Below are 16,291 nucleotides of genomic sequence, written 5' to 3' on the forward strand. Positions count from 1 at the left end.
TCAGGGAAAAGATTTCTGGGAATTTCTTGTGTCACAGACAACCTAAAACATAAATCAAGATTGCACCTATCTTTACACATACTAAATCCATAATAAAATGCCTCACTAAGACACTTACCACCTTCAGAGTCCCAGACATTATTGATAGTGACCAACGCACTCGTTTCACTTCTCAAAATACATGATGTTGGGCTCTTAATACAAGGCATTTAGTAGAATTTTCATTTCCCCTACCACTTTCAGACTGCAGCCTTCACAGAGTACCATATTGCTTTACTTACACAAGTTCAAGTTCAGTTAAATGAAACATGGCACACTTCACTAGTCAAACATCCAGAGCGAACTGTAATAAAAATTCTGACTTCCATACTTGATGCTTGAATTCTGACAGCATTCAAGCCCGACCATTCTCCCCCCTTCCCCATTAACCCCTCATCTGGCAAACTTTGGTGTCAGAGGGAAGTTCGGACCATGGCAACCCACCTCAACCCTGCTCCACACCCTACCCATTATACACCAGCCAAGCCCGTGTCCCCTCCTTGTTTTCTCAAGCCACCTTGGACCTGCTTGGGAGCAGAAAGCTTCATTATGTGAGCATTCAATCCTTTTGTATCTGGGTGTGTTCCTTCCTCTGAACCACATTCCAGGCTGGAGTCCATCCCACTACTTTCAAGTGACCACACATGTTTGGAGATAAATGTTAAAACAACTTCACAATATGACAAATTAGTTTTCATGAATGTAATTTATGAGCAACCACATGAATAAGACAATGTGTTTTTGTGAAAAGACACATCATATTTGAACTAAAAAACCTCTCAAGTCCAAGGATCTGGAACTTGCTGAATAAATCTAATGCTTCTGTTAATGTGTTAGAAATAAACTGGAAATATCATGGCTCGGAGGGAGGAAAGGGAACAGGTAGGTATGCCTGTCTCACCTGATCCTTGACTCAGGGGCTAGATACAGGAGAATGAAACTTACACTGATGGGAGGAAATGTGTGACACGTGCACAAATGGTCACTATCTCTGGACCTTCCATAAAGGCTCACTATTGAACTCTAGGCCAAATAGAAGGTGCAAATAATGAAGCCAAAACCTTAGAAGTATATATTCATTCCTTCTGCTCTGGTGATGATGGCTGCCTAGGCCTGTTTCCCTCCGTGAACTGGGAGGTGTTAACTCCAGCCTATGTACTATGCACGAGAACTGTTCCTCAGAGTCCCATAACATTTTATGCAAGTAAAAGCCGGCCAGAAAGGAGAAGTGTGGACAGCCTCTCTGAATGAAACAAAGCCTCTCTAAGTCAGAGGTCAGAAACAATACTGGGTGTGGAGTGTGTGTGTGTGTGTGTGTGTGTGTGTGTGTGTGTGTAAGTTGCTCCAGGAGGAAACAAGTTGCACAAGGGGAAGAGGGGGAACTGTATTTTTATACTGGGAGCTTTGTCTTCTGTGATGATTTACCTACACAACTAGGTCCCAAACCTGCATTTTCAGTTCTTACCTTTTTTTTTTTTTTGGATCACCACACCAGTATATGTCCAGCTGCCCACATGGTATTGCCAACTACCTTGTCAGCTGTGGGCTGCTATGTTCAATGAAAATGTCCCTGAGAAACCTCAGACTCAACATACTCAAACCTGAGCTCAGCTCTCCAACACCTGCTGTTCTTTTGTTCTACTTTAAGAAACACTTCAGTGCCACCATTTCTCACCCGTTTTTTTTTTTTCCTTCCGCTGCATGACTACTAAATGTTAAGCTGCTATTATTTTTCTCCTGAAACAAGGCTGCGACTTCCTAACTGATCTTCCTGACTCCAATCTAGCATTCCTTCAAGCCCAAGTCAAGCCCTACCCTGCACCAGCCAGAATCAAATTTTAAAATGCAAATAATATTAATAGAATCTTTCAGTGACCTTAATTTGCTCCTAGTAAAGGACACTTTCTTAATGTGGTCCACACATTCAGTGGGATTTGGCCTCTGCCCCTCTCTCTCCCTGCGTTTATCTCGGTCCTGTTTCCTAGCAGACTGCTCCATACACTTTTTTTCCCCCTCTTATCTCAGGGCCCTTTTATGTACATGCTTTTCTTGCCCCCTGATACTCCCTCTCCTTAACCACCTAGGTTACCTAAATCTTGCCTCCTGCTGGTTTTCTGAGAGTCCCTTCCAGAGCCATCCCACAGTTTGAGTCGGGTGCCCGGGCCACACTTGGCGCTTCCTCCCCTCCTAGCGTTTACACATTGCATTGTGATTTCCTTATTACCTGTCTCTCTCCAAGTCTGGACTGAGCTCCGTGAAGGCAGAGCCACATTTAATTTACTGCTCCGTTCACACGGAGAAGGCACTAAAACTTGCTGGACAAAACCAGGGCAGGGGGGCAGCCTAGCTCATATATTGGTAAAAATGAACACTTTGTGTCACACTTAGCACCAGCTGGCTGTGCCACCTTGTGCCCCTCCCCGCAGCTGCCTCCCTGAATCACCGACAGCAAGCTGCAACAGAAAATGGGATGTAATTGAAATGAGGGAGGAGTGGTTACCTCAGATTTAATTTTCCTTGGAGAATCTTCTCAACTATAAAGTCATGAAAAGTTGTGTTTCCTTGTGGAAACCCTAAATCTTATCTTTGTGCAAAACCACCACTGGAAGAGAAGGCTCGAAAAGATACCTTCAATACCTGATGCATGGTATGTAAACTGTATCTCAATAAAGCAATCACAAATAAAAAGGAGATACCTTTGGCACAGGGCCTCCTGAATTGCCTCTTAGCACACCTTCGTGGAAGGAGGAGCGAGAAAGGGGAGCTAGTTTGATTCCTAACCCTGTCACTGATTTATAGTTCCCTCTGAGCAAGTTTCTCATTACCCGTTTCACCATCTATATTAATAGATTTATTGAATTAAGGATCTTTCCAGCTGTAAATTTCAGTGATTCTGATGCTCCTGACCTCAGGGACTGCTTGGGCTAAGATCTCTAAAAGGACCTTTCTATCTCCTTGGGCACCTGTGAAATGTGAAACAGAGAAATACAGACCCCAAGGATCTCAAGGAGGAATGCTTCGGATCTAGGGCTTATGTGTCAGATAAAAACAACCAAGTGGATCAATAGTCTAGTCAATCTCTAAGGCCTGGACCAAAGCCTGGACCCTGACCCAGAACCAAGGCGTCGCCAGAAAACAAGGGTCTCAAGCCCACTGAGCAACACCAGGCAGGCTGGAATCCTGCTGATCTGTCTGCCTCTTTTTTCACTCTTCCTGATCAACGACTTCTACCTGTTTTAGAAGGAAGAGAAATGCCTCTGAGACAGAACACTCTTTTTGGAGTGCCCACTGTGGTTAAGTAACAGCAAAATGTAAATGGTGAGAGGGCAGGAGCAAGGAAAGAAAGAAAGGAAACCAGCAAGTACCTCAACGGGCTATATATGCCTTTGGGTTATATAAATCCCCCTTCCCATCCAGCACCTCCTGATTCTCAGTTTCCCAGGCAGAAAGGCACCAGCTCTAGAGGGTCACTGTGAGGAATAAATGAGATCGTGCACCTGAAGTGCCCAGGGCGCCTGCTGGCACAGAGTGGTTCTCAGCATGTGGCACCTTTTCTTACAGGGATGGATCAGGGCATGGGGACCTTGGAGTCACACAGTCCTGGGATAGAATCCTGCCTCTGCCTATTACCAGCCATGAGAGCTTAAGCTAGACCAGTTTTCTCCTTTGGAAGATAGACATGATACCCTGGACTTCATGGGGGTTCTTATGAAGCCCGAGATAAGATCATGTGATTAACTGGTCCATACTAAGAACGTCATACACATCAGACATTGCTGCCTGCTCCTCTACCATCCCCTTCCCCAACACACGCAGCCCTGCACATTCCTCGAGTGCATTCCGAACTCAGCATCCAGCTGTGCAAACAGGCAACCCCATGCCCCACTGCTGGGCTCCAGGCTGAGCTTTCTGATAAATCTGCTTTCTATTCCCACCCCCCAGGTTCAGGCAGGACTCAAATTCAAGTTGGCCAATCACTGAGTGAGAAACGGCCATGACTTTAGGTTTATCTTAGGCTTCTCTATTCAGGACTGGAAAGAGCTACACCATTATGCCTTTTGTTTTAGAAAACTGATGGTGATAATAATCGCCACTGACTAGATTGTGTCTCACAATAATAAATGATAATAATAATAGCTCGCACTTCCTGAGTATTTCTTGTATGCCAGGTGCAGCAGTAATCACTTTATAATCATTGTTTCAGTTCATTCTCATAACAATACTGTGAAGCAAGCATCACTATACCCATCTTAAAGATACACTGAGACTCAAAATCAACATGCCTTGTCCTGCATCACATATCTGGCAAATGGGACAGATGACGTACACACACACCTGATGTGCTGTTGGTATTTGGTGATGGGTACTCCTCTGATAAGGAGTGGGCAATGATGACTGATTTGTGTCGAGTTCCTACTATAACCCAACTAATCACATGATCTCATCCCATCTTCACGACAGCCTGAAAGGGTCAGATGACTATTCCCGGGGGACTTCTGAAACGGGCCCGATGATTTGACTTCTCTGGAGGCATTTGGAGATGTAGCCTCTCCCGTGCATGAGAGTACTCAGCTGGGGACAGAGGCAATGGCACTTTCTCTGACGACTTGAAGACTGAGGCACAGAGACATTCAAAGATGGAAAAAAGAGGCCAGTGACATCCCTCAAAAACACCTGATAACATCCAGGAGCTACTGCTCCCAACCGGTCTGAGAGGACTCAGCATTCACCAGGCTTTTTCACACCTCCAGATTTGCGTCTTGTCCCCTGCAATCCACCTCCACCACCCGGGTGGTAAATACCCACACCCTCCAGGGCTCTGCCGAGATGTCTTCTCCTCCGGGGAAATTCCCACCCACCCTACATCATGGTTAGGGACCAGTCTCCCAGCCTGGCTTCCTCCACTCCTAACCCTACACGCGCGCACACACACACACACACACACACACACACACAGGCTTTCTTCTGTCATAGCCTTTATCAAAAGTTCGCTGGTTAGTCTTTCCCATTGGACTGTGAGCCTACTGAGACCAGGAAGTGGGTCTCATTCACCTTGACAGCCTCTGCCCCTAATCCAGACATACAGTAGGCGCTGGACACAGTAGCGTGGAAAGATGGAGTAATGAAAAGGGATGAAGGAAGGACAAGAGAGAGTGGCAAGGAAGGTGCCCTTGTGCAGTGGGCTCGGTGGGTGAGACTGTTCTCAGGGGGGTAGGTTCTGCCTGCTGCTGAGGTCCTGGGGAAGGCAAAAGCACCCCTCTGTGCACCTGGGTTCCCTCCAGACCTTCTTCTCACTAAGGGGTTGAAGGCAGAGAAAAGACAAAAGCCCCCATTCGTCCCCAGGGAAATTCCACATTCTTAGTGCAAGACTGCTGAGAGAGAAGGGTCCCACCTGACTCCCTCAGTTCCTCTATCCCTTTCCTGGGAATAGGACTGGGATAGGGGAACAAGAGTGTTTTTGGCTCCCGTCTGACTAGAATCAGAATAACTAGTTGACAACAGCATCAATCTCTTACGGTTCCCTAAGTGGAAGGACAAGAGGGGGAGCCTCTCATGCTTCAGGGAGTGATAGATCTGTGTGTGCATGTGTACCCTAAAATAAGAAAACGTGCGGTCTGTCAACCAGTGACGCGCCCATCTTTGAGGATGTGGGAGGCTTGGGGAACCAGGGTCTTTGAAAATGCTCTGAGTTTTCAGGAGGGTAAAGACCCAAACCAAAATAAAACAAAACAAAAACGCTGCTAATGGTTATTAAATTTCCCCCTTTGCCACTGCAGGTTCTAAGCGATTGCATAAACTGATCTCAACTTTCTCATCTGTTGAATGGGAACAGCCAGCCTGGCTGAGGATAGGAAACACCTTACCCAAGAGTTTCTTCCTCTCACAGCCATGATTGGTGTTGCTAAGTGACCACTGCATTCTTGTCACCAAGCCTGGTCCTGCCTGACCCAGAATTTCTTTCAGGGAGCACTTCAGGTGGCTACTACCTTGTAATCAAAACTAGCCCACAAAGAGAAGCTCACCCTGGCTCAAGGAGTACCAAGGTTCCTTCCAGCTCTGACGTTCTTGGGTTTGGCTCTACGTCATAATGCTGCCCCTAAGTTAAGAGGGAGAAGCGAGTGACACAGAGGGGTATTGGTGAGTAGAGTATCTCCTCTCCTGCCCACCCCGAGGGCCTATGCTCTGAGTCTGCTTCCTTCTGTTCTTTGGAGGGTGGATAAGAGAAACAGAACAGGAATGCAAACAGTGGCCTTGGGGCTGATAACAGCATCTAGAGAGTTCTCTGAGGCTGCAGTGGTAGGAACAAACACGGGTTCTCCTGATGAAAGCAGCCTGGGTTCAAATCCCTGCTGCCAAGCTCCCTGCTGGGAACTCCCTCAGGCCATCTTACCCTTCCGAGCCTCGCTCCCCTCAAGCACAAAATGCAGATAACAATGCCTCCCTTCCAGGCTTGTTGTGCGAGGAGTAAATTGGATGAAAAAATGTACGTGAAAGTGCTTTGTGAGCCGCTCTGCGCAGAGCCCTGCGAAGGATTATTATTCTTGATATGCACCAATAGGAAGACGACTGGGGTGTTCCGTTCCAGATGGACTCAATCTAAACCAGGGAACAAATGCTTTTTTTGGTAATTTCATCTGGTGGAAATGGCAGTCTCATGGGCCTATTTGTGTTTAATGAACCACATCCTGTATCGTCTTCTTGCAAGGTTCTGAGGAGAATTAAGTTAGTTCTCTCCTCTGGCGTGCCGCAGACAAGTGAGCGTCCAGCTCAGGTTTAACCTCCTCTGGCCTCCCTACTCTCCAAGGAAACACTACCTCCGAGCTAGATGCATCCTGCACAGGGCTGCGTGGAAGCCATGAAGCCGGGGGAGGGAAAGAGCTCTGGGACCACCTGCCACCCCCCGGCTGGGACCCTGGCCTAGAGGAGTGTGGCCGGGCTCTGATCCCTGACTGCCGCCATAGTGAAGGGTTGTGTGAGGCTGGGTGTGACAGACAGACAGACAGCCTGAAGCAGACTGGCTGGGGACATGGCGGATCTGGAAGGGCACTGAGACTATGGGGAAGATTTTGGAAATTAGCCTCAGAGCCATGGCAAAGGACCTGGGAGTTTTCATCCAAGAAGAAGCATGATGGTATTTCTGTTAATGGTTAATTGTCTTCATCAACTTGACTGGACCATGGGCTATTCAGAGATGTGGTCAAACACGACTCTGGAGGTGTCTGTCAGGGTGTCCGCGAGGGTGTTGTGGATGAGATCAGCAGCAGACTGAGTAAAGCAGAATGCCCTCCCTTATGTCACTGGGCCTCAGCCAATCAGGTAAAGGCCTGAATAGAATAGAAAGGCCGACCCCTCCCCCCACCCCAGGAGTAAGACAGAATTCCTCCTGCTTGACTGTTGGAGCTAGAACAACATTCTCTTCTTGCCTTTGGGCTCAAACAGAAACATTGGTTCTTCTTGGGTCTCAAGCCTACTAGCTTTGGAATCGGAACTTACACCATCAGCTCTCCAGAATTTCCAGTTTGCTGAACAGATCTTGGCTTGAAACTTCTCAGCCTGCACAATCACATGAGCCAATTCCTCATAACAAATCTCTCTCTCTCATATATGAATATTATATACAATAGAGACTTTTATCTACCCTTCCATCCATCCATCCAACCATCCATCCTGTTGGTTCTGTCTCTCTGGAGAGCACCGACTGACCCGTGTCCTTGGGGCTGCTGTGTGGTTTGGACTAGGGGGACAAGAGTGCATGCTGAGGAATTGCACTACTGGATATTTACCCTAAAGATACAGATGTAGTGGAAAGAAGGGCCATTGGGACCCCAACGTTCATAGCAGCAATGGCCACGGTCACCAAACTGTGGAAAGAACCAAGATGCCCTTCAATGGACGAATGGATAAGGAAGATGTGGTCCATATACACTATGGAGTATTATGCCTCCATCAGAAAGGATGAATACCCAACTTTTGTAGCAACATGGACAGGACTGGAAGAGATTATGCTGAGTGAAATAAGTCAAGCAGAGAGAATCAATTATCATATGGTTTCACTTATTTGTGGAGCATAACAAATAACATGGAGGACATGGGGAGATGGAGAGGAGAAGGGAGTTGAGGGAAATTGGAAGGGGAGGTGAACCATGAGAGACTATAGACTCTGAAATACAATCTGAGGGTCATGAAGGGGTGGGGAGTGGGAGGTTGCGGTACCAGGTAGTGGGTATTAGGGAGGGCACGGATTGCATGGAGCACTGGGTGTGGTGCAAAAACAATGAATACTGTTATGCTGAAAAGAGATAAGAAAAAAATAAATAAAAATTAAAATTTCAAAAAAAAAAAGAGTGGATGCCAAGAGTCCAGGTAGAATGCCAGCACTAGAGTCTAGGCAAGCCACAATGGCCGCTTGATCCAGGGCCCAGCAGAGAGATGGAAAGAAGTGGGCAAATTCAATCCCTCATTGGGAATGAAAATGGGTAAGATTTGGGAAATGGGGGGCGTGAGGGAGGGAGGATGTGAAGAAAGACTCCGGTGTCTGGTTCTGCCTACAAACAGATCATGGCACATTTCACTCGAACGCTGGGAAACCACCAGGTTGTGTGGGGCAGAGTTTGGGTGGGCAAGGGAGCTGCCATAATGGCAAATATTGGGGGAAGGCTTCGAGGCAGAGGTGTAAAGTGGGAGTCGACAATGTAGGGACAGTAACAGAATCCCCACAAGAGAAGGGTCCAGGAAGAGGGGGCCCAGGCCAGGGTCGTCTGAAGTCCCACGGATGGAGGAGGGTAGAAGAGGGTGAGCGGGCAAAGCAGACAGAGAAGAAGCCAGCAGGAAGGCAGGGGACTCACAAGGAAGATCTGGGACAATGGCAGCGAACACAGTGCCTCAGGCAGGAAGCGGTCAGCTCGGTCAAACGCTAACAGAAGGTCAAGCAAATGGGAACTGAAAATTGCCCCCTGATGATTCAATCTACAGAGAAGTAAACCAGTAGCCAGGCAGTCCCAGTTCTGAGAACAACTGCTTTCAAGTGTGGTTGCTGTCTTTGAAGCAAACTCCCTCAGGAAACTGAAAGCCCAGGAGAGTTCTCCAGCCCACATCAGCCCCTTGGCCACAACTGTCCTCAGAAAAGGAGGTGACATTTGACTATCTTTTCCTTCTCCGCCCCCCACCTTAACTCCTGGGCTGCCTTTCAAGCAGTCAGAACTCCTTTAAAGAATAGTCTCGGAATGCTGAGCTGACAGTCAAACCTGCACTGTAATTCAAATGGAAATGTAGAAATTCATTCCCTCGGACAGTCTTGGGAAATTATAATTGAGATAAAACATCTTTTAAAGGTGGCAACAGGCATCTATCTCTGAGGACATCTCTATAACATGGACTGCCCCAATCTTAACTCAAGAGCAGTGTAACCTTCACTAGAAAATATCATTTCACAGGGTCATGGAGTCTATAAACTAGGAAAAGTCGTATTAATTACATATCTTTTCTCTTCTACACTTTCTTTGTCTCTCCTTTGTGTGTGTGTGTGTGTGCTTTTGTGTGTGTGTTCTGTTTTGCACTTATCTACTTCTCTGTGCTTTGTTTTGTATTTAAGATTTTATTTATTTATTTGACAGACAGAGATCACAAGCAGGCAGAGAGGCAGGCAGAGAGAGAGGAAGCAGGCTCCCTGCTGAGCAGAGAGCCTGATGCATGGCTGGATTCCAGGACCCTGGGATCATGACCTGAGCCGAAGGCAGAGGCTTTAACCCACTGAGCCACCCAGGAGCCCTGACTTCTCTGTGTTTTCATGACCCCTCCTTGCCTCCCTCAGCTGGTCTCTCTCTCTCTCTCTCTCATACACACACACACACACACACACACACATACATACACACACACACACACACACCCCTGGAAAGGAAACACAGTTACCACAGCAGATGTGGCGGTTGTGGTGGGAAGAATGCATTGGATCAAGATAATAACTAGGTGTCTAGCTCAGTGCTAGAGGAGTTCACTGATGGGCTGTGCTAGAGCCTATATTTTGTATGGGAAGAAAGTGATCTAGAGAGTGATCAGTTTGCCCAAGATCCCACAGCTGGTGAGAGGCAGAGCTGGGATTTGAACCTGAGTCCATCTGACTGCAAAACCTCCACTTTACTTCCAAATGACAAAGTCTTTATCCAAGCTAGCTACAGGCTGGGTAACTTCTTATGTCATAATTAAGATAAAAAGACATGCATCAAGGTCACAGCTGGGCAGTGTATGTGACTATCAAGCCAAGAGTAAACTGGGAGAAAGGTAGCTTTTTAAAATACACACCTATCAGGAACACAGCAGCGTGCAGTGGAAGTATTAAGCTGAAAGTATTCAGCTGCCAGAGACTGAAAACTTCACATGGTGCTTGGGGCACAGCCTGGGAGCAGAGGCGAGGGTTAGAGGGGACTCACAGGCTAAAGCAGCTTCCACGCTGAGCACTGCTGTGCCTGGCGAGCCCAGGGATGACTTTGGCTACTTCTAAGGTCTTCCTGGCTTCTGCAGGCACCGTCCAACTGATCTGTTCAGTGCTCTGGTCCCCTCCAAACTGGCGAAATCCTGAGACGATCCACTCGGTGGTGGCAGACCCCACCTTCCTGCCTAGATCTTTCCAGTCCTGCTTGGCATGCCCAGCTCCCCCCTAAAATTAACGTCACAAGGTGGGTCTGTTCTTTCGGCTTCTGCCCTGCCCTGCTGCAAGGAAAACGATACACAGCCTCTCCCTGCCACTATCTGCATCACAGCAGCCACTGCCAACGGATCCTAACGTTCTTGGCCAGTGGGCTCCATGATCTCCACACAGTGGCCTAGATAAGCCATTCCCTAACTGATCAGAATTAGTTGAACATGAAATAATAGATATGGGCCATCACCAGGCAGTGACTGGGTTCTTTACCATGAGCCTACCCCGCCCCTCTTTCCAGCTGTCTACCAGTGGGTAAAAAAAAAAAAAATGGTGAAACACTGTAAGTCTAGAACAGACTGGGGAGTGAACAACACGGGGACAGCGTCCACATCTCGTCTCCCGCAGTGCCCCAGCACCAGGCACAAGGTCTGCCCAGAAGCAGCACTGAAGAAATATTAATGAATTAAAGAATGAATGAATGAAAGATAAATGGAACTTTCTCTTTCTTTCTTTCTTTCTTTCTTTCTTTCTTTCTTTCTTTCTTTTCTTTTCTTTTCTTTTCTTTTCTTTTCTTTTTTTTCTCCTGTGGAACACACACTGAGAAACACTTAGGGGAATAATAGTCTAATCGTCAAATAAACCTCTCATGGGAATATTTTAATCAGGCACATTCAGTCCCGAACCCCTGGGCTTTCCAACGATTTCTAGTGACTGCCCCGGATCACAGCAGGAGCAAGAGCCCCATCTTTAATAAACCTGGAAAGCCTGGGACATTTGTTTCTAATTTCTGTGGACACCAGATCTAGGGGGCAGGGAACACTGTGCTCAGGTTGGAATTCAAACACCATCCCTTTCACCCACACACTGTGACCCCAACGAGCTCCTCTTCTTCTCTAAGCTTCAGGTTTCCCAGGCGAAGACGAGGGGTAAGTGGGATTCTTGCCTTCTTTGCCTCAAGGGGTACATGGGAGAACCCACAGGACAACACTGTAATGTGCTGTGACTCACGTCCTATTGGGCCTCTTTTCCCGGAACTTCCTTCCAGCTTTGGTCCTTCCAATCAAGGACACGCCACCACCTGGAGCTAAACATAGATTTCAAAGACTCCAGGAAGCCCTCCCCACTCCACTCTCTGGGTTGAAAGAATATTTATCCTTTTCTAGTGACCCAGGTGCGTCTCCGAGTTAAGGAGCATCACACGTGGGCAGGAGCCCTGCCAGGACTAGACTCCTCAGCTGCGACCGATGAGTCTTGCTTTATTCTAAGCTATCATTTTGCATGTGCTGACTACATGCCAGACACTTTACCTGTATTATCTCATTTCGTTCTCCCAAAAAGCCGCGCCAGGGAATTCCTATCCCCCATTTAACGCACGAGGACACAGAAGCTTAGAAGTTCCTGCCAGAGGTTAGCCAGCAGGGATGGAAGGGTAGACAGGGAGACTCGAACCCTTGCCTTGAACCCTTGTCTGTCCCACTCATACCTCTTCCTGCAGCTCTGCCCCCAGAGTGACCTGCTTCCAAACCCAAACCCACCCTGACCCACTTCCCAGGAGGCCCTCGTGTAGCCCGGGTCCATGACACAGCGGATGGCTGTGGAGAGAAAGGTCACCCACTACCTCTGAGTTCAGAGTTCCTCCCTCCCCGGGAACATTCCCGGGCTTCTCAGCCTCCCCCTCGCAAACATCACTCCCACATTTAAAAAAAATACAACCGCAGTGCTTCATGGGTCATCTAGGTCACAGCAGGTGGTGAGAGTGAGAAGTGTTAAGGTGGCCTCCGCGGACCCCTGGGATCTTCTTGGGAGCAAGCATATGACAGAAGCAAGAAACGTGCCTCCAGACAAGCTGCCCAGAGAGGAAAGCTACTGTGCCAAGTTTCCCCAGCAAGTTTGTGGCAACCCGGGGGGCTCTGGCGTCTTGAAGGGGGCCCCAGCTGCTCTGTGGGCTTTCCTTCTATCCCAGCCCGTCTGACTCGCTACAGAGTCCATGCATCCCCTGCTTAAGGCGTGGGGCTTTCTGGAGGGAAACAGGCCAAGGTCTGGAAGCAGTTGAGGACAGAGATGACGTGGTATTTAGCATGACAGTGGTGTCCCTGGCCCCAAGTGTGGGCCGAGGCGGGTTAGTTCAGTGGCCACAGTGAGCGAAGGTTTTTATAAACATAACCTAATTGTATTACTTCAAAGTCCTGAAGCTTATTGCCCTGCTTAATGTTGTGTCACGTTATTTATAGGGTAGGACAACGAGACTTCTATTGATTTAATGCACTTCCTTAAAGACCGTCATTGTCGCAGCCATAAAAAACAGAGCTCTTCCCAGACAACTCAATTATGTCCCCCGCGTCTATAAACCGCCCCGTGCCCCACACAGTTGCACACGGGAGGCAGCGAGGGGTGAGACCACGGTGGGGGGCTGCAAGCCCCGGGGGGCAAGAAGGAAAGGTTCTGGAGACGGCAAAGGCAGGCGCACTGGGGCCAGCATGAAAAACCCTGGAGGGGAGCGTGGAGCCGCACCCCACTTTGTCTTCGACCCCCCACCACAGTGGAGCTCAGTGACACTCAGCAAGCTTCCTCCTCCCTCTGGGCCTTCATTTTCCCAACTGCAAACTTGGGGTGCTAAGTCCAGGGAGACTCATAAGGTCTCTTGTGGCTCCCACAGTCTGTGGTTTAAGTTGATTTGGTTCCTTAGATCGGGGGGGGGGGGCTGGGCCACGTGAAGAAGGTGGGGAGCACATTTTTAACACTGCTCCTCACCCTCACCGTCCATCGAGAGCTCTCCTTTCTCAATTGATGGATAACAATAACAGTAACAGTAACAGGAAGCCATGCGCACCCTGCTACTTACTAGCTGTGTATCTACGGGCACTCGGTTTGGTGTGGCTGAGACTCACCTTCTCCCCTGTGAATACACCGGCCTGTTAAAATACACAATGCAGGGATGGAATATTTCTGTCTTTCTCAAAATGCTGTGATAGTTAACTGCTTCCCTTCCGTGTGGAAGGTGGACAGGAATGGTTACTTAAGCGCCCATTTCACAGAAGGGAAAAACTGAGGTGGGAAGGGAATGACGCTCCCACGGTGAGTGGCGGTGACTGGTCTTCCCCATCAAGCCCGAGGAATGCCAGTTCTGATACAAGCTGAGGCTCCCAGGGACCTATGATCTGGTGATCCTCCCTGAGGACAGAAGCTTCTCCACGGGAGAGACAGGAAACTGTCCCCTCAGACCCAAAGTGAGCCCTACCAGAAGGGCCAGAGCTCCTCTTGGGCTCTTCCCAGAAGCCTGGAGAGAAGGAGGTGTCAAGGAGACACCACTCCCATTCTTCCAACTCTTCCCCCATGGTGGTTTCAGAGGAGAGAGCTGGTACGAGGCAGGAGTGTTGGAGTCCAGCCCACCACCTTAGGGTCTCAGAAAATGCCTGAACTGAAAGAATCCTAAGATAACATCACACAGCCCCTCGTCCTGTCTGTGGGGAAACTGAAGCCCAGAGAGGGGCAGGGAGTGCCGAAGGCCACACAGCTTCGGCATGGCCGAGTCAGGATCTAGCTTGTCGGAGCCTTACCTTTCTGGTACTGGAGCCACAGCTGTTGCTGGACCTTCTTGCTGGGGAAGTGGATGATGCAGGTGAGCTCGGAGCCGTAGAGGGCCTCTGCGATGTAGTGGGAGCCGTAGTGCTGGATGAAAGACAGCAGCTCCTCCCGACTGCTCTCCCTGGTCAGGATCTTGAGGACGTTGGTGAAGCCTGCACGGAGGAGGAGGACGTGGAGGTGGTCAGATCTGGGAGGGCGGTGGCTGGTGAATTATAAGAGGCCAGGGGCTCTCTCCAGCCTGGAGCTGGTGTCATCCCACAATCAGCCTGGTGGCTGGCACCTGAAGGGGCACAGCAACCTCCCCTCGCTCGCAAAGCAGAGGTTGTTCTCTCTGGTAGATGCACAAGACACTACAACCGAGAGGGAACCAACAGCAGAGGAAGGCCTCAAGCTTGGCAACCGAGGCCACGGGACCTGAAAGTAGCCATCAGGAAATTAAAGCTGACGTCTGTCCCTAGCAACTAATGGGCACCGAGCACATCGCCTGCGGTTTCCCCCATTGGTTCCAATTTAGCCTCAGCCCCAGTGCTGCAACCCCCACTGTGGATGAGCAAGTCCAAGCTCAGACTCTGGATGGTTTCCTTGGTCCCCCGGATCAGTCTACAATCAGTCTACAAGCTCAGTCTACAATCCCCTTCTGTTCTCACTCCAAAATAAATGCATTTTTCACAGCACCCAATCACCCAGGGTGTGAACTGCCTGCAGCGGGAGCCCCGGGGCTTCCCTGACCCCGGATCAGCAGATACTCCGACATCCTGGGATCGGATCCCTGGCTTGGCTTCCGAGAACACTACTTCCCTTTCTGCCTCTGCCTCCCTGGAACAGTGGTATGTTCTGGCTCCTGACTTTGTCAAGGGCCTCCCTGCTGCTGCATTTTCCTTAGTCCTGTGCCAAGAAGACTTAGGTCATCAGGGCCTAGCACGGGACCTGCAAAGCTATTACTCTATAACCACAGCTCCCCACCGCACTCCTTCCTCCAACAGGTGGGTTACCAAGCTGTTCTTCCAAGAGCCTTAAGACCTGCCTGAGCTCCTTCCTGCTACCAACAACCAGCCTACCAGTGACCTTACCTGATGTTCCAGGCCTCCAAGGGCATCTCCAGTGAGCCTCCTTCATCAGGCTTTATATCCAGCCAAACCAGCTTTTTTAGGTCTCCTAGATATGACCTGAAGTTTCCACCTCCCTTTCCTCATTCACAGTCCCCAACCTGCAGCCTGCACACACATACACACTCCCGTTCACCGGAAATCGCCTCCCCAACTCTTCGCTAAGTCACTCCTATGCTCTAAGGCTCCGGAAAGCCATCCTCACCTTCCCAAGAAGCTGTTTGCACAATCCTGGCCAGGGGCACCTATGCTCTGCACCTTCAGTGGACACTACCTTGAAAGCAGAAGCTCTATTCCGCTTGTCTTTGACTGTGCACCTGCACCCTTCCCCAACCCCTGCTCTAGCCAGGTACAAGAGCACAGTTCCCGGGACACGGCGGAAACACCAACCACCACTATCACCTGAGCAGTGGATTCTGTGTCACATCAAAGTAAACTGTAGGCGAGCAAGCACGCTCTCCTTCAACATTAAACATAAACTCCAATTTGCCAACATTTGATTTATAAGGGGTTTCTCAAGAGCATCATCATTAATTAAAGCTGATCCACCTTTGTAATTCTAACGGATATATCGCAGTCTGATTTGCAAGAGAGGTGTGAGGGTGTGGGTGGTGGGCAAAACAGACACATGCCTCAAAGCATGGGTGTTTGATTAAGACAGCCCCTCTCCACCAATCCGTTAATATGCGCAACTGGGTAATTAACACAGCAGTGTTAATGATGAGACTGGTTCTCTTAACTAGTAAAGGACAACACCGTGGAGATGACCTGGGACTCTTTCCCCAGGCAGATAAAACTGCAATCGAATTTCTGCTCTCTGGGCACCTGCGTGGCCCAGTTGGTTAAGCAACTGCCTTTGGCTCAGGTCATGATCCTGGAGTCCCGGAATCGAGTCCCGCATCGGGCTCCCAGCATGGGA

General features: G+C 49.1%; 1 protein-coding gene across 3 annotated transcripts in view; it reads right to left on the bottom strand.

Annotated features, from left to right (window-relative positions):
* ASTN2 (astrotactin 2) overlaps window positions 1–16,291 on the bottom strand; it is an 855,422-nt gene that overhangs the window by 220,237 nt on the left and 618,894 nt on the right. For all 3 annotated transcript variants that reach the window (XM_082697137.1, XM_082697136.1, XM_082697135.1), the window contains one exon: window positions 14,239–14,418. In XM_082697137.1, the coding sequence (XP_082553263.1) occupies window positions 14,239–14,418 (180 nt within the window). The remainder of the gene's footprint in view (window positions 1–14,238; window positions 14,419–16,291) is intronic.

The sequence above is a fragment of the Mustela nivalis genome (assembly GCF_964662115.1).
Source record: "Mustela nivalis genome assembly, chromosome: 13".
Lineage (NCBI taxonomy): Eukaryota > Metazoa > Chordata > Mammalia > Carnivora > Mustelidae > Mustela > Mustela nivalis.